Here is a 19203-nt window from a genome sequence, read left to right as displayed (position 1 = left end):
GAAGATGATTGCTCCAAATCTAGAATTTCTTGTGAATTTCTTATGTAATATGTCCTTCCTCCTGGGAGGGCTCCAGTAAGTGATGTGACAGCATGGCCAGCCCTGTAAATGAGAAGAGAAGGATGGCCTGGTTCTGCCACAGCATTTTTAAGGAGGTGACAGCCACATGCTTTCCCCCATGGCCCAGTGAGGCACACATATTGGCAGCATAGGGCTGTTGCAGGACTGTGGCTCAAGGAGCATCTGAAAATGTCATCCTGCAGGACACTGTAAATGCAGCCACTGTTCCCCAAGAAGGCTAAGAAGAGACCTCGTGCCTCATCAGATCACAATGAAATCTGAAGCTTGAGAGGGATGGCAGAATACATCCAGGATAGTGAGGGAAAAGGCATACATGCAATTGCATCAGTGATTTTATAGACATCTTACCATTCTTACAATTCAGGAAAAATAAGCATTTCATATTACAATTTTTTTTGTCTACTGAAAGCAAAAAAAGACTGTAATGCCACTAATGCAGGCTCCAGAACATAATCTTTTAAGAATATAATATTTAAAGTACTATCGATGCTGAGTGATGTGATTCAATTTCAAGGTATGTCAGAAGTACTTATTAGATAAACATATGATTATTTCTGCTTTTTAAACTGAAGTTCATGTTATGTGATGTAACCTATCTTTAGTGCTACATAGAGAGTTAACAAATAGACAGGGCTATAAAGCATAATCCAAATAAGAAACAATACTATAATTTCATCATTATGAGAAAATTCATGTTGTGCTTATAGATAAACTCCAAATGTGAACCACATATCTCACTTCCTAATTCTGTTCACATGCATGAACTGTTAGTGCAAAGATGCTCCATTTTCACTGTAATGTTTAACAACTGTCTGTGGGGTAATGGTGACACAATCAAAGTTACTTGCTCAACCAGAACACTGCAGTCTATATGCAAACCTTCCAAAATTAGAGGCCTCTTTTTACTGAACTACTCAACACTTCTACAAAAACAGGAGAGAATTCCTGATCTGAAAAGTTCACAATCTGTAAGTACAAAACTAAAGCTTATACCAATAGCCCATTTTAGTGATGGGGAAGCTAACCCAAAAGGAAATAATAACCCAAACCACGTTTCATTTGAATAACCTTTCCAAATTTAGTGCTCAGCTGTGAATAAAGTACCAACAGGCTCAAAGCTTTGCTAAATCTTTGACAAACTTAAACGTGTGGAGAAAGCCTTTGTCAAAACTAGGAATGCAGTGTAAGTCCCCTGAGTAATCGAAACTCCACATGGCACTTTGGCCATAATTTTGTTGCCTACCACAAATGTCTTCTTGCTGAAAAAGCCAAGACCTGATCTACCAAATCAAAACTCAAAGAGAGAAGGAAATAATAAACGATGAATAAGTTTCTTACTGCAGATTATACCCTAATACAAATCCAGAGCATGAGATGGTTGAAGTAAAAGCTTAGACTTTTGTATTTAAAAAAACTGTACTAAAAAAGGAAAGTATATACTTTAGTGTTGGTACTGCACGTTGATATATACTATTCATGAAATAAGCCAGTGAAAACAATTTTGTTTATCTTCTGATGTTTTTGATGGTTTTCTAATGTGTCACTGTTGGCAATAATACGTACGCTCTCAGAAAAAGATTTCTTTGCTATTCTGATGAACTTAATAAAACTTTGAAAAGCCAAGTGATCATTTAGAGGATCAATTAATATAGGATCTTTCTTCCTTATGTTAGGCTTTTTCAGGATAGGGCATCCAGTATAAAAGAATTCCTCAGGATGGTAACTACAGGTGAAGAAATATAAATAATCAATTATCAATCTCTTAAAATAAATTATTCAGTGAGTCATTATGGAAGTGCAAATAACTATATTCAGTAAATTTTAGAAGGATAGGGTTTATTATTATTTCGTCATTGGGGAGATATGAAAGGAGGGAGAAGAACTATAATTAATATCATTAGTACTTCCTCTGTTTTGTTCTTAATTTTCTGACAGTTATACTGGTAACAGGGAACAAAAAAAAACCTCCTAAGTGCTAGGCTGCTAGCTTGAATTCAGCCCAACTGAATGGAGGGCTGTGCAATGTCATGTGCAAAATGTCATGTGCAAAATGGAGCAGAGATGTGGTTACAATTTTAGTAATGTCTGGTAGACTGAACTGGGACTGAATAGGTCTGGAAATTAAAAATTATTGCCAGAAAAATTAAAGGATATAAGGCAAGGGGCTTAACGAGCAATAGGGCTCTGAGAGAACCATTCTGCTTGACTTAGGTATGGGTAGAATAGAACAGCACATTTCAGTCGAAAGGGACTTAGAACAATCATCTTGTCCAAGTCACTGACTAAGTCAGAGCTGGGCAAAAGTTAAAGCCTGTTACCAAGGGCATTGTCCAAATACCTCTAGAACACTGCCAATCCCGAGGCATCAATCACCTCTCTAGAAAAGCCTTTTCCAGTGTTTGACCACCCTCCTGGTAGAGAAAGTCTTCCTAATGGTATTTTCAGAGGTTATCACTCCAGGTGTGTGCAGTGCCCTTCTGATGGATGCAGTGATCCAGCAGTAGGGCATGGAATAGTGCAGCTCCATCATGGTTGGGTCAACGTGTGGCAACATAAGAACTGTCTCACTCCTAGTGATGCATAGATAAGTTATTTAAGAATTTCTTAATTCAAAAACACATATGTAGGTTTGGCTGCCCTGTTTCAGCTGCATCTGAAGTTGGTTATGCCACCTGGAATAATGGCTTTCTTTAACTGTACTTGAGAATGCTTTAGATAATAAAAAACCACATTAGCTAAGGCTTAAAAATAAAGCATGTCACAAAAGAGAAAAAAAAATTAAAATGGAAGGAATTGTTGACACTGTTTTGTGAAATGCAGAAGAAACCCAAGTCTGGATGGCTGATTTAACTTTTAGCCTCTGATGGCAATTGCATTTTGGTGAGGTATGACCAGCATTTTAAACACTATTAACCAGCTTTCCTAGCTAAGGGCAAATAAAAAAAATCTTTCCTGGATCAATTTTAAAATTCCATTTGGCTGCCTTAGAATCCTTTTTTTTTTTTTTTCCCCTGGACTTAATACACCAGCATGGAAGTATCATGGCAGCCTAGGAAAGCAAACTACAACGCAAACAAGAGGGAGAGGAGTCAATTTTTTTGCACAATCCAAAAAATACTCCAAAATATAATGTTTATTATTTAAGAGTCTTTCCTAATTCACTCCTAATTGCAAATCTTCATTTCCTACTCCTCCCTCTTTGAAGGTATCTTCCCTTTGCTGAAGTTTTCTCCAGCTTACACTTTCCGGGCTTCTTGATCTGTTTTCAGCATTGCTACTTCCTTAAGCAGTATTCCTGGTGGTCTTCCTTCTCATGCTGGACTGGAGGCAAGACTGCAGCTAGCATGTGCCAACAGCTACTCACTAAATCCATGAGAGCCATGGAGATTGATGCCTACATGTGTTTAGTTTATGGAACTGTTCTGATTTGACCTGGCAGCCTGCTGTCTCTGAAACCATGTACTACCAACATGACTGAAACATATGGCAAAGAGGTAGAATATAAGGTGATATTTCACTATTGCCACAACCTGACAAAGCCACATCATCATTCAGTGATGTAAAAGTCAGGATACACACATCTCCCTGAGGAGTCCTAGTCCCGCTAGGACGAACTTTAAAAGGCAGCATCACTGAATACCAGCAGGTTTCAAAGCAAAGGGAAATGCAACCTTCCCTTTTTGCTAAGTAAAGATAAGGACCTACAGAAAGTATTCACTGGTAGAAATTGCTTATTAAGTGTCTTGTTCTGAAGAACCCCAAACACACAAATTCTTGCACATAAAGGTTGCTATTTTATACCTGCTCAGGAACAGTTTTGTGCAGTACCCTGAACAACTTCTGCATAGTTTTGCTAGAATATGCATCTACCATACTTAAAGTATCTGCCAATGTTTTATTTTCCTGACTTTGACGTCAACAAAGGCAACACAGCCTTCTCAAAACCCCCACCAAATGCTTCCTGACACAGACTAGACTGAGATCAAAAGCCTTGAGTTACTTACTCACTAGCCCCACATACAGCGACACACACACACACTTTGGCCAAACCCAAGGCTAGTTATTCTGCCTCTGTGTTTACTCTGCTGTGATATTTACACAGCACAATACAGTTCTTGGTGTGACCTGACTACTTTACTGCTGGTGTCTCTGCATTTCGCACAGGTATCTATTGAAAAGCATATGACACCATGTTATCTCACAATGCTTTTGGAAAATATCAAAACATCTACTCAAGCACACTTGAGCTGCCAGCAACAGCAATGGCAACAGAAAAGGAAATGGACTTCAGCCAGACAATTCACATCATAGGTAACATCACAAACTTGTGAGTCTAGCAGTAGGATGATGAAACAGATAATGCAATTTCTACCACTACGAAAACCAGACTGCCTCTTCTCTCCATGTCAGTTCCTCCAAATCTGAAATTAGAGTTACCCTAAAATTAACACACCTGCATACAGAACCTGAAAATGTAATTTGCATTTTTGTATTATCCAATAACTAAGGAATCATTAAGGATAAAAGAATCCCTAAAAATAGGATTTTCTTCCTCTAAAGGTTTATAAATGCATCATTAAAGTGCAGACATATACACACTGAATGATCTGAAGTTAGGAAAGACTACACTAATGAATTTCAGAAACTGCCTGGAATCAGCACCAAGAACAATGAATTTATTCTATGTATCCAATCTCTGCTCCTGTAATTGCTTCAGCAGGTGACTGAAATAGCTGTGGTATTTCCAAAACAGGGTAACACTTCCGAAATGTGTCTGCATAGCAGTGTGTAAGCCTTTATACTTCTGGATTCAATACCATCAGAAAAATGTAACAAACTTATCTTACCTGGTAGAGGGCACTATGAGTGCTGCACATCTATCTCTAACACCTCACTGGCACATCAGCTTATGGACATAGGAATTGCCTGTGACCAGCAGTCTTAATTATGGCTTGCTTTACTTACCCTGCCTTTCTGTTGATGAATACTGACAGAACTTCAAAAAATATCTGTCAAGATTACATGGTGATGCATATGACTCCTGTATCTAGGACAGGCTTCATTTTTCCAGGGTAGATAATATGCAGACATTGTATTTAATGTGAATGATCCCAGCCAAATAACACATGCACTATAATCTACTTGAATGCTTCTAAGCCTGCAGGCTGCTTAACAGGCGATAAGTGAGAAGGTAAATTTTTAGCTTTTTCACAAAAAACCTAGAGACTACTTTACTTCATCTGAACTTCACTGGGGCAGCTGTTAACTGCAAAAGTAGATTTTTTTAAGCTCCTAAAGGATGGGCAGAAGTGAAAGGCTGTAATCCTATTCTCATTGCAACTGCATTTTCTCTGAGAAGATGAATTTTAAATATAGAGAGAGACTGTTAATGTGGCATAATAACTGTCCTTACCCAGTAGAATTCACACTTCTTTACATTTCTCCCAGCATGTCCAGATCTTTCTGACATGATGATCCCCAAAGTTCTACACAGTATTTCAGACTCAGTGTCACTGGGATCATGCAGAGAAGGGACCATTCTCCATGACGTGCTCCTGTATATAAAGCCTGGAAGGGTATTAGCTATTCTCTTATCACATTTCAAGTGCATGGCTATCATCCTGCTCCATGGGAGTTTGGCAACTGACCTTAACAGGAGCAGGTTCATGTCTGCTGTCCAATTGGCCAAGTCTGTCAGCCTGTCTTAAGAACTGTTTTTCAATAAATTCAATAAACGTGGATTTTTTTGCCAAAGCCCTTCTAACTTTTGCCTCTTTAAAAATCCTTATTTCATAAAGAGAAAGTGCCTGTTTTTCTGAGAACACCCTTCTGTTCTTCCACTACAGAAAAAAGCAGAGCCTAGGATATTCACTCAGAGCTTGGGTTGTAGATGTCAGCATTTCTTATGCCTGTGGAATATCTTACCAAAAAGGCTCAAAACCGGGAAGACAGTAAATACATGTATGTCAGCAAACACCCAACATTACTCTTGAATATACAGGCATAGATATAGATAGGCAAAATAACATGGAAAAACTGGACAGTTTCAGACTCCACTGATTCTACACATCTAGAGATGCATTACTGCCTTTAATTAAAACTCCAGATATTTCTAGCATGATTATATGATATAATGTCAGACTTAATTTTTCAGAAGTCTCCTTTATTGCCTTCTGTTTATAGAAAAACCACTGGAAATTATGAACAGGAGTAAAATAAAGAGACTTGAAATTTACTGCTTTTGAAATATATGGCTTTATGAATTTTCTCAGAGGGTTGAGGGTTAATCCAGTATTTTTCAATAACAGTACTCATTAAGCTGTACCACACTTCCAGCAAAATTAATTTCTTTTATCTAGCACTGAAATTAATTATGAAGTGTAAGAGCCTGAAGTGACTGCTGCACTGCAAATGCCAGAACTGGAGAAATACTGCAATCAGTTTAATTCTGGTAAAACTGGGGTATGTGAGCTGCTTAGCCTTGCATCCAAATCTGGCTTCTTTCCAATATGTTCTTTTTCTTTTGTATTTTAAGAGAAACCCCACTCACCATGCCACTTACCATTCTGACCTCACACAGTGGCATTTCTTCCCTTTCTCATTAGTGCTCTAAGTTTTCATTTCTTTTAAAGTCTAAGTTTGCCATATCCATTTACTGCTCCTCTCCTCCAAATCTATCCCACACTCCTCAGGTTGGCAACTGCCTCTGACAAAATACTTTCTGCTCTTCATCTGATACTTTCTGAGGAGCCTCTGTGATTTTCTTCGTCACTTTTCAGTATCATTACTCCACTCTTACCCTCCTTTGACACAGGGGACCATTCTCCTCTTCTGAAACAAGTCTAGTCTGTTAACATCTGTGATTTATTCTTTTAGTTCACCTGTATTTTTCTTTCATTTTTAAACCATACTTTCAAGGAAAATAACCTCAGATTATTCGTTCTTGGACTCTCTACCTTTCTTTTACAATTTTCATCCTGTTTAATTTCACCATACAAAAACTACCAATTCCACGCTGGCTGTGCTTCAGTTCCAGGTTTTACTCCTGCTCAGACAATGATCTGAATGAATAACTACTACTGAACTAACAGGTAGAAAGCTTCATCTTCTCCAAATTCTCAACATGGTCTTCCACACCATACTGAACATTACTCTAGATTATTCAGGTCTATAATATGAATTAGATTTTTCGTTTTTGGGTATCTCCCTAGAGTCTCTCTAACTTTAAATAAGTCTTAAATTTTGCACACTTTCTTGGAATAAAAAGGCATGTATATTAGCCATCTGTTTCTGTGGCCTTGACAAACACAGAATGCAGCTGCAAAGATTATTTTTCTCTAATGGTCCACATCACATGTTAAAAGTGTAACAGGAGAAACCTAACCTTTTAAACATAATTTAAATCTCCACTAGTATAATAAAATCCTTTCCAAATAGATCACCATACTCGACTGAAAATTAGCACTGTAAGGAAAGTTCTCAGTTCTTTGTTAGCTGAATTTCAACATGGAACAAATATTTATGACACGGTTATAAATAGGATTTATAATGGAAATTTTGACACTGTGATAATACTCCCATGTGATAGACCCTACTTCATCTTGTCCTTGGCTGGACACCATGACAGACCAATATAGAAATTCACTGGAGCAGGCCAACAGTGTCCTGGAAAGAATGGTTCTTTTTCAGAGTGAATGAACAATTTTTAACAGGAGAAAGGAAGCACTGACCTCCTTCTCTCAGCCTACACCTGTAATTAACACTCCCATAGTGCCAGATTAGATAGGTATACCTAGGCTAGAATTAAAAAAGTTACTTTGAGATAGCAACACAGCACTGAAGTTAGTCCAGGTAGTCCAGGCTTCAACTAGTTTCACAGTCAGATCCTGCAGCCTTTACTAAGCAACCACGAATTTCATCTGGATGCAAATTAACTAGATCACTACTTATGCAAGTCTGTGAAAATTACAGTGATTGTAACAGCTTTATCTCTCTACAGGAAACTGGTTCTCTGTTATTAGTTTTAAAAGTTAATTTGCTCAAAACTAATAAGGCATATTTTTCCTAAGCAAATAATTTGATTATGTGACTCAAATGTATCTTGGAGAGACTGAGAAAGCATCCTGAAGAATTAAGGCTATGCCTCTGCAAACTTTCTTAGCTTTGCCTTCTCCCAAGCAGGCTCTCCTGTCCCGGATGCATTGCAGGAACACCGAGGAGTGGGTTGAGCCAGCAGGTGTGTCAGGCAGTGCAGGAGGATGGATGCAGACTCCCAGCAAGCTGGATGGCCCTCAACCTGGGCAAGAGGAAAAATGTGGAAGGAAGGATGGAGACATCTGTACTGAGGGCTTGGTGAGACAGGTGATAAATCTGACAGTCATGTTGTGAAGACTGGTATGATATGACTTAGAAGGGGGAGAACAAGAATAGAGCTTGAAATTAGCACTTTTAATGCACCTTCTTTCTTTGGTTACTGGATACAACAGAAGTGCATTAGGACACGTCTATAGGCTCTGTCTTCTCTAGAGTTCTGGAGAAAGAGGATAGAAGCAATAAATTGTAGAGAAAAAATGGCACAGCAGAAACCCAGTAACAGATCTGTGAGGATGCTGAAGTCATATGTAGAATAAATTCAGAAAATGAACAGGTTCTTGTATGACTAAGAATAATAAGCGAGGTTCCGTATGCTTTAAGGCACAAACTGATGGCATGGCTGGTTACTTTAATCATGCAAAATGCTCATTGTAATTGGCTTTTAAAATAAAACTATCTGGTCTGGCACACATGCATTTAGCCAGGACATTCCAGTTAATTAGCATCAGCCAGAAATCTCTCTTTCCTGTCCATATGGAGTTTGCATTTTGAGAACTCGAGGAGGTGGGGATGGCAGAGAAGAGGAAGACGGGAAGGATGGTTTTTTTTCTTACACTACGGATATCTACCACTGGTCAAAAGAGAATGCAAACCACAGTTCCTCTTTAAGGCATTAGTGGCCATTACAAATTGACTTGTAATAAACTTAAAATGCTTATTTCTGAAACTAGTCATGTTCAGCATGTTAATACAGAAGCTTTAACAGTAACCAATTCTTATAGTAAAAAATACTAGTAAAACTTGCCAAATTCTTACCCTTATCATTAGGAAGTCTTTGCTCATATATTCCACCTAAAGAAATCCTGTCCATCTCTAAACTTGGACAGCTTTAATTTATGAACTGCTCCTTGATTTCTCTCATGCCTTGTTTAGGAGGTCAAAGGCTGGATGAATTGTTTTGGTGATCCATGTATGCTCATCTGGCAGCTGTTTGGCCTGACAAATAATCTGCCAGAAAACAATTCAGATCTGAATTTCCAGACCTTAACTGCTCTGTGGTAAAGTGCCCAGACTGCTCTTACCCTGCAGCAAAGTAGTTGTGCCCTTCTTTCATTTTATCAAATGTTATTCATTCAAAGTGAATGAAAGAGCAGTATCCATTGCTGCAGGATATACATGCACATAGACAATTATGGCTTAGCTGTCCAGTCTGTGCAAGTCCATACTCCAGTTTACCTCCTGATAGTGTGTTTACAAGACCACATCCTAAAGACAGTCTGGGAATTTAGAATGAATGTGTCAGTCAAAGCATCCACTAACCTTGTGCAAGACTAGGACAATATTGCCCCTTTTCACTGAGTGTCAAAAACCTTTATTTTCTGTTACACCTTTGATACAGTATTCCCATCAGTCATATGTTCTTCTCTAGGTTTTAACAAGAGACACAAAAAAGCACTTATTTTTTTCTCTAAGTGAAGACAAATCTCAAACTGTCCCTGGATGACTCCCTTGAATGAGGCTATGACTCAGGTTTCATTTGTTTCCTGTCCTGGTGTGCTCTCTTTTGACACATCCACAAGTTTAGCGATGCCTGGAGGAAATAAGCAGGTCAGAGCTGAGACTTCTCAGAATTTGTTTTATTTGTTGATAAAAAGGCCAGTAAAGTATGGTCTCTATAAAGAGTACAACATTTGTTAAATCTACAAAATGTAGAGCCTTGTGGGTAGGGCTCTGCAAAGACACACATCCTCCTAATTATTAATCACTAGCCAAATATCTGCTACAGCAAAAGTAGAAGCAGGGTCTTGCCTGAGAATAGCATGAACAAACTCAGGGAAAACAGCTCTCTGCAAGCTTGTAAGTCCTTACACTATGGCTCTGACCTTTTCAATCATACTTATATGCAAATACTAAGGCAATCAATCACTGGGAGACCTGAATCTCAAGATTTCTATGGTACCTCATTATTATTCTTACCTGCTGGATGTTACTTTACTTCCTACTGCTTTGTTCTCCTTTTAGTCTCCTTTTAAACTGTACTACAAAGGTAGAGCCTGCAGCTTCTGATGAATGCCTTAATGAACATAAAGGTGAAACATGAGAGAAAGGATTTGGGAAGTATAAACTGCCGTGATACAATGAATGATGAATATTCACTGTAATTATAATTTGTGTGTAATACTAGGCTATATATGGCCCAGAAAGTTGCTTTTTAAGAATCTGGAATTTAAGAGGTTTTCAAAAGGTTTTCAAATATTGAAATTGTTTTAGGCTACAAGTAATTCAGAGATCACTCATTAAGACAGAAAGGAATGCTTCTGTTATTTAGAGAGAGGTATTTATTTCACTTCTTTTTGTCTCTTTTGTTACAAGAGGCTTGTTGATATGCTACATACATTTACTGCATGCTTGCCTACCATACTAAGCAGTTAAAGAAATAAGAGAAAAATCACACTTTCTCATCATAACCTATTTTCAAGACAATTTAGTACAATGGAAAGCTTTCACTTAACTATAGTTTCAGAGAATGAGACAGAACATTTGCTGATACCTTTTAGCAGCACTTACAGATACTGTAAAAATAAAAAGCTCAAGCAACAAAAGAAACCCAAAAAGTTGGTTTTAGTGAGCAATAACAGTTACCTTCTTTTCATTCAAACACATGAAAAATGCTATTTGAAAAGCAGATATTTACTTCTGTTTGTGTGAGTAAATGTAAATACTTAAAAATATTTACCTATTTTATTACCAGAAATGACAAAAGCTAACAGTATCATTGTCCAGTTACTTACTCTTAGCACAGTTCTTGGGAAATGCTTAAGCAAACAAGTATGTGTACAAATGAGTGGCTTAACAGGCACCACACGGAAAAAGTGTATCTGAAAAAGGTATCATGTACACCAAGCCTGGAAAACATCTCAGACATGATAGCACATGAAATCATCACAATGATGTGTGAACCTGGTGGTTTGCAGGAGTTTATTCGGGATAACTGAGATTTAGTTAACACCTTTAAAAGTTGTTTACGTCATGGGAATAGGTTTTTTTTTCAGATGTATACAAATATGCTGTATTTGACTATCTTGGAAACAATCAGAGAATTCAAAATTTGGAGTTCAGAAAAGGTATTTATCTTTTGCTAGGAGCTAGCTAACGGAGAGGTTTTCACACAGAGAACAGAGTAAGTAAACTGAGAAATGTTTTGCTGTGTCACTCCACGTATATGTGGGAAGGGATACAAACTCTCCTCTTCCGTAAATAGAATAAAAGTTTCAAATGAGAGGAAAATAAGATCCCACACCTTCTCTCCCATATCTCAGCTGATCTGTCAGCAATGCTACTTCAATTCCTGTGTTAGGGAGTAAAAAGATACCTGATAAATTCTTGATCTGGGTGATTTCTTGGTGTCAAATTTCACACTGTCAGATGTTGGCATTTTCTCTCAAGTACTCTAGTAATTGCTTTATTTGAAGGGTTTGGAATTGCTTTATTTGAAAGGTTTGGCAGTTTTTTAATAGTTTCTTTCCATGAAGAAATGCTTCAATTCTTTGCATGGCTAAGGTTATAACTTCTTAACTTATGAATGGCAAGATGGCCTGCTGCTGTAAACTGGGATTTCTTCAGCTGGTGGAGAATGAAGTAATGAAAAATGAAAAAGACTTGACTATGATAGCAGTAAGTATGGGCCAGTAATATAAATCCACAGGAGAGGTAGTACTGAGATAATTCCCAAAAGTGAAAAGTACATATTTATACTGTTTAAAAGCTACTAAAGTCTTACTACTGGAAATAGTTCTGTTGAGCAGTTCTGGACTGCCATGTCTAAAAAAGATGAATTTATATTAGGATGTGTACAAAGAAAGTCTGCAATACTGGTAAAGGGAATGAAAATTCCAATCAGGTGAACAATCCTTGACTTAGGCACTAAATGAATACATAAAGAGGTCCTCAATCCCCCCAGTCCCGAAACACATTCTCTCTCTACAACAAAATACTTAGGAATAAAGAAGAAATCAAGTATTCTATAAGGTAACTGACATTAAAGATTTAAGTAAAGAAAAAAAAGACATAAAGTAACAAATATATATATATATAGTGACCACTTGAACTAAGAATTGAAGTCAATAGTTGTGTTACTAGAAAATGTTGCAGAATGTTGTTCTTTGCTTCTGTGGGTCACTATAGCCTGCATTCACTATATGGGCGCATTTAAGATAAGTAAGTTTGTGTCTGAAACAAGGATGAGCAGAAAATAACAGTAAGTGAAAATGAATCTCAGAGCTATAATCTCTATTAGCATGCGAGTACAGGCAGATCCTTGAGAAGTAATAACAAGGTATGACTCAACTCAATTTGACAGGTGAAAGAAAGGGCACACATGAAAAGACATTAAACTGGCAAATGGAGTTCCATTTTATCTATCCAATTTTAAGCTAAAGAGCAGTACACAGAAATATGAACCTCATGGAAAGACAGCAGAAAAACAATGCAAAACCAGCTTTGCTTCTTCCTGTAGCAACTTTCCAAACCCTGTGACAGATGAAGACGGGCTGCAATGCTGATAGAAGTGGGACAGACCTAATTCTATGCCACTATGAATATAGAATTAAAGTTCTACAGAGCACCCCAGAGGAAGATTCCCTTGCAGATTGTGTATGTCTAATGGTAAAACATTCTCCAAAATTCAGACCTTAGCTAACCAAGACTGTCAGGAATTCCACTGGACAGTAAAAAACCTATAGATCTTCCCACTAATAAGGACATTATAGAATTAATCAAAATTTCTGGTGATTTATGATTGCTGAAGTCATTGATACTGTCCTGAACAAACTACTAATCTGAGGCAAAGTTATATGCTCGATACTGACTTTTCAACACTCAATTGTTTTCATACAAATAAATAGTCACCAAATTATTAAAAATGGAGAACAAAATCTCCTTGAATAATGTGCACTTTTCATGACATACACGACTTCTGTATAAAAGACAACATTCAAGACAGAATCAACACTTTAACTTAACACAAAATCTTTTCACTGCAATACAACAAATAGCCACATAAAACCCCAATCTACAATTACCTGGTTGGTAGAAATTTGGTGAAAGTTCTCTGGCAACTGCTCTTGCAATATCACATTCCTGGCGAGCAGCCTGAGCAGCCTGATCCGCAGCATCAGCTTTAGCTCTTGCATGTGCGGTTCTGTGCAAAGCAGAAAACAGTTTATATGCAGAGGAGTCTCTTATCAGGTGCATCAAGCATGTGAGAGCAAAGGACCTCAGCTATCATACACTATCCTGTACAGTGCACTCTTAGACAAATTGTTGTGAGGAATTGCAAATCAGTGAAGTACCTCAGGATCAAATCACTATTCCTCTCAGCTCTTCAGTCCTGTTCATCCTTGGATCATATTTACTTGCAGCAACACAATCTACAGGCCAAGCTTGTAATTAAAATTTCTAAAGAGAAGAAAAGAATAGTATCTGACAGAAACACAGGATTAGGATTTATTTACATGCTACCAGAATGTGTACAGAAGTGAACAGAAGGTCAGACTGGGCCACCAGACTGACTCCTAAACAGGATTCTGGGAGTTCAGGACACATGGTGTTCAAAGGGATTGAGGAATGCTACTACCTTTAGCACATTTCAAAGTTAATGCTGGGTCAGTGCTGGGTGCCATGTGAAAATTTCTGAAGGGAAAAATTCAAGTATATTGGCCCAGAAAATAGGAAATGTCTTCCACAATCAGATCGTGTTGGTAAGGAATAGCCTGGAAAATGTATTTAACACTTCAATAAGCTTTTGTAGAAATGGGAACTTAACTGTCCTAAATTCTTGTAACTCTCTGAATTTCAAATCCAAAAACAATCTGAAAAGGCAACTTTTCTGAAGTCAAGACAACAGTATGCAGTACTTTGGTAATGTGCACTCTGCTTCCACATTTTTCTTCTTGCTATTTCTCAAAAACCCCCAAGAACAGCTTCTGGAAAGGCTTCTGATTCCAGACTGCAAACTGATAGTTGTGTTACTGCAGGTTTGCATCACTGCATGTCCCATCTTCCCTCTCCACTTCATTTTCCAAACAGTCATCTATTTAAAAATTCCTGATGGTAGTGATCTCTCTGTGACTCTACAGCATTAGCACATAGCCTAGAGCTATGAAATGGCTGGTTAGAACAGAGGGGAGGCTAAACATGGCAAACCAGCAGAGTCTTTTGAGACTCTAAAGATATTACTAACATTTTAAAACCAAATACATTAAATTTTGTGATCGCATCCTTTTTCTCACAACATTCTAATAGAAAATTGACACAGAAGTAAGAAAAGAATTAGTTAACAGGACAACAACAGCAGCAAATTTTATCCCAAGTGCCTGGTAATAGCACTGAGTAGCAATTAGAGAAATGAACATTTCTAACAACTTCACTGTAAAAATCAGTGTTATTTTCAAGACATAATGAAGGGTTCTATATGTTTTAGATAAAAGAAGAATTAAATGTTAGCATTAACCAGAATGAGCACTGAGAGATTAACTGTATGGCAGACTTTGCATTTCTAAAAGGATGTTTAATCCCGCAGGGTACTAGTATAAACACAGACATAAAAAACCCACATAGACAGTTTCATCTGTGGTGCCTGGAGAAGATTTATTTAAGTTACATCCTCCCTAAAATGTGTGTGGGGATAAATGTTGAATGCTCTTTCAAAGCTTAGCTTGTCATAATTTACTGGATAAATATTAGCTTATGTTGCCTTCTTGAAGGTCCCTCTAGGTCTGTGAGAAAAAAGATAATGAGCAAATGAATTGTAACACCTTTGCTTTGTACTCAGAATGGCGGAAAGAAACTGTTAATAAAAACAAATACACTGTATAATCCCATATGTGTTCTGTGCAGTTCATGAATGGATGTATGGTATGTGCTGCTTAGTAACAGTAATCAAACCCGTTCTTTTCCTATAATCATTATTTTCAATTAGATGAGCTATTCTTAGCTCCTGCATAATTATGTCTATGTAGCATAAACCTAATGAAGCAGTCCTAGCACTGGGACATTGTTTTGTGAGACAATAATGTAGTCTGCTCAAAGATAAACGAGACACTGGCCATCTTTTTGTGATGAAAGAACAACCAGACTACTCCCATATAAAAATAGTCTAATACTATTGCTACTGCTAAGACAGACATTTTAAAAGCTAATATATTAAACAACCAGCATCAGAAAAGCATACTGCCAGGATAATACATTTATTTATTGATGCCTATTAATTTTCTGTATTATTATATACAAGAAGCAAAACAGACATTCTGTTGAAAAGGACAGTGTCAATTAGTTATGGAATTAAGTGGTGACCTGAGTAAGAAGCCAGGGTAACTTTGTCACATGAAGCTGGGCAGAGCAGGTCACAACAGGAAGAAGCCAAAGGAACAGAAGGTAAATGAGCACAGCTTTCCTTGGCTGCCTTATCTCACACCTCTTTTTTCAACTCGCACTTCCTGCCGTTCTCCCCTTTTGTACTGCCAGCGAGGAGCTGCAGCAGAGCAGAACAGCAGCGAGCAGTGCCAAGGCATGTCCTGCAGTGACACCCGGGAGCAGAGCTCAGCGCTGGGACACCGGCACTGCAGCGCAAGGCACAAGAGCCTGCTTGTGCTCCTGAGCAGGCCTTCGACAGCCAGACTGCAGAGCGTGCCCATGCCTGCGCTGAGACACTTCCCTGACAGCCTCTTCAGCGCTGACGAGCGGGGACAAAAGTGACAAGAGCGGGGGAAAGCGGCGGAGCTGATCTCCTGCACAGCAGAGCAGCTCTGGCCCTGCCCGGGAACGCGGGCTCTCCGCTCCCTGCCATTGTTTGCTGTTTATCACCCTGGCATTTGGCTGCTTCGCTGGCTAACTTCAGCAACGAGTGTTTTATCCTCTCCATTTGCAACCTCATACTTAGATAAAATTTAACTTCTTGCACACTTAATTCTAAGCGTCAGACTCAAATAATTTTTCTGTTGCTATTTATTTTCTTTTTTTTCTTTTTTATACTGACTTCCACATTTGATCTGCTTGTATGTTTTCCAGATGACTGGCTTACAATTACTGCTGCTTGATACTACATTTTGTCTGTACTTGTTTTATTCTGCCTTGAACTGACATGCACACTATCAGACTAGTATTATCAGAAACTATGGAGAAATATTTTAGTTTTGAATGACCACGTTTCTAAAGGAGAACTATCCAAGCAGAAATAGAATCCATTTGCTCCATTTATGCTTCCCACAGTTTTGGAAAGGTTTCTTTACCTTTTATTTTGGGGGTAAATTTGTCACTGTAAGGTCTCCAAGTTTTGTTTTCATCAGCAATTATTCATTGAAATTTAAGTCTGTGATATGTCAAAATGACCCACAACTGAATGACCACTATCTACTTGAGAACTGTTTTTTTTCCTCTAGGGAACTCTGTGTCCTTTGCTATGACAAGAGATCTTTATGAGAACTGTTGAAAGCAAAACTCAAAAAAAAGTCTCAGTTTCTCTCCCCAGCCAAGAAAAAGACTGCAGTAGGTTTTTTCGAGGAAGGATTGATCTCACGTTTCAGCAGCAAAATAGAAATTATGCAGGAGAGAAGGCAGCAATCCACAGATTGCAAAACAGTACAGAAAGATAAGTAACCTGCTTTGCAATGCTGCATTATAATCCATAGCAAAGGACCTTTAATGATTTTAAGTGAATATGTGGCTCTTTGTAAAAAATTATTTCTCAGCAACTGTAATACCTAATTCACACTAGTAACTTTCGAATTACAGTGTGGTTATATGTGTATTTGTCCCAGAAAATATCAGGACTATCATTAATATTCTACATGATGTGGCAAACAGACACCTGAAAGCTTTCAAATGAATACAAAAATTAAAGTATTTACCAAAATAAATTAATATTTAGAGGGACAATCTACCACTTCACTAACGAATGCACAGAGATAGTAAATTTAACAAGACAGGGGCTTGAAATTAATTTGTATCTATGGCAGGAATCAAACTACACTTACATGAAAAAGGATTTTGTAGCTATAGCTCATGGGGAGTCCTGGTAGCACATGGCAGCATGTGGAGTCTCTGCCTGGTAGACACCAGTGTATCTGATACCTGGCAGGTACCAGAAACCACCAGTCTCTGTGATCAGTGAGTGAGGGCTGGAGAACCAATGCTTGACTGAAAACCTGAGAAACCAGGGTCTGATCTTTAAAGCAGCCTAAGTTTCCTAGACTGCGGGACAACTGGTATCACCACTGATATCTTTCTTTTCTGTGTTTCACTGGGTAGGTAAACAGGAACACATTGTATTAACTACATTCAAAAATTATAAGCACAGAGCCAGAGGCTTCTTACAAGCAGCTCCTTCTTTCAGCAATATTATGGTCAGATTTCTACCTATTTATGTATGAAAAATAACTTGAAGAAGGAGTGCTGAGGTTTGAAGAGCTTAAACAATATTATCTCCCTTTCTGCAGCAACAATGCTTATATATAATGCCATGTGCCTGGAATGCATTATGTAATGTTTATCTAAATTTAAAACCCATTTAGAACTGTCCATTACCCTCCAGATTATTTTGTATTTCCATGGCATCCTTCAACGCACTTGTAATGCTGCCTCATTCAGAGTCAACTAAAAATGTAAGCAGCATATGTTTACTTTGTTTCATTTTTCAGATTTTATTAAACACAGTGAATCCAGCATAAAGCTTTCCAGGAGCTTGCTTTCTATTTCTTAAAATTATAAAAATAATTCTGCTTTTCATTTGCCAAGTATGTGACACACAATTATGCTCCTATCACATTATCCTAAACTAATAATATTTACAATGTTAAATAAACAGATTTCCGTATTGTAAGAATAAAAATATCAGTAATGACCAAACCTACATGAAGTTCTCAAGAGATATTTTTTATTAATGAGAGGTATCAGGTTTATCTGTGTAACATTATATACTGTGTATGTAACGTTACCAATTACCATCCTTCTTGAAACTGGAATTCTCTAAAAACAATCCTACCTTCCTAAATTCTAAAATGCAGTGACAGTTCTAGGAAGCAGAGAGTATTGTGTTGAGGTTTTTTTCCAAGTATAACACTTTCCAACATTTTCACATTTACTTCTATCTGTCAGAGAAAAACTTCGCAATCTGCAAAACCAAGTTCTGGTAAAATTGGTACAGAGATCTGTAGCATTTCCAGGTAAAATTAGCTGGAGAGAAAGAATTTAAGGGAAGTTCTTTGGCAGACAAATTTTTTCCTTGCCCCCATTTTACTTCTATATTCCCCTGATAATATAAATCAATAATGAATGCTTAATATATATAGAACATCTATGCATTTTTTAACACTGCAAGTGAAAGACTGACATTTATCAAGTGTGGTAGTCATTCTTCTCAGCTTCTTTCAGTGATAATACTGGGTGAAAACCAATATTCTGCTACGGTAGAATTAAAAATACATACTTGCATGACTATGTAGCGCTACCTAAGAACTCTTGGCTTCGTAACTCTCAGCAACTCATTGCTGTAATAGCTTAGAAGTGAGGGTAGGTCACTTGCTGAATACCAGCAAGAAATGGGGGTGTCTGAGAGAAACTGAAAGAGGAAAAAGACTGACTAATATATAATGCAATACAAGAGCTTCACATCAATAAGTAATTTAAAGAGATTCTAAACTCCAGATTGAATTAATAAAATGAGACCTATGCCCTCAGCTAACTTTACTTCATCAATCTCCTTTGTGCTTTACTGATTTTTAATCTCAACCAGCCACTGCTTCTTTATGAACT

At 37.7% G+C, this 19203-nt stretch overlaps 1 protein-coding gene across 5 annotated transcripts in view; it reads right to left on the bottom strand.

Annotated features, from left to right (window-relative positions):
* JPH1 (junctophilin 1) overlaps window positions 1–19203 on the bottom strand; it is an 82759-nt gene that overhangs the window by 14335 nt on the left and 49221 nt on the right. For all 5 annotated transcript variants that reach the window (XM_041464540.1, XM_041464539.1, XM_041464541.1 and 2 more), the window contains exon 3: window positions 13476–13594. In XM_041464540.1, the coding sequence (XP_041320474.1) occupies window positions 13476–13594 (119 nt within the window). The remainder of the gene's footprint in view (window positions 1–13475; window positions 13595–19203) is intronic.

This window comes from Pyrgilauda ruficollis, unplaced genomic scaffold (genome assembly GCF_017590135.1).
Source record: "Pyrgilauda ruficollis isolate IOZ18807 unplaced genomic scaffold, ASM1759013v1 scaffold18, whole genome shotgun sequence".
In the NCBI taxonomy this organism is placed as follows: Eukaryota; Metazoa; Chordata; class Aves; order Passeriformes; family Passeridae; genus Pyrgilauda; species Pyrgilauda ruficollis.
This window is presented reverse-complemented; position numbering and strand designations above follow the sequence as displayed.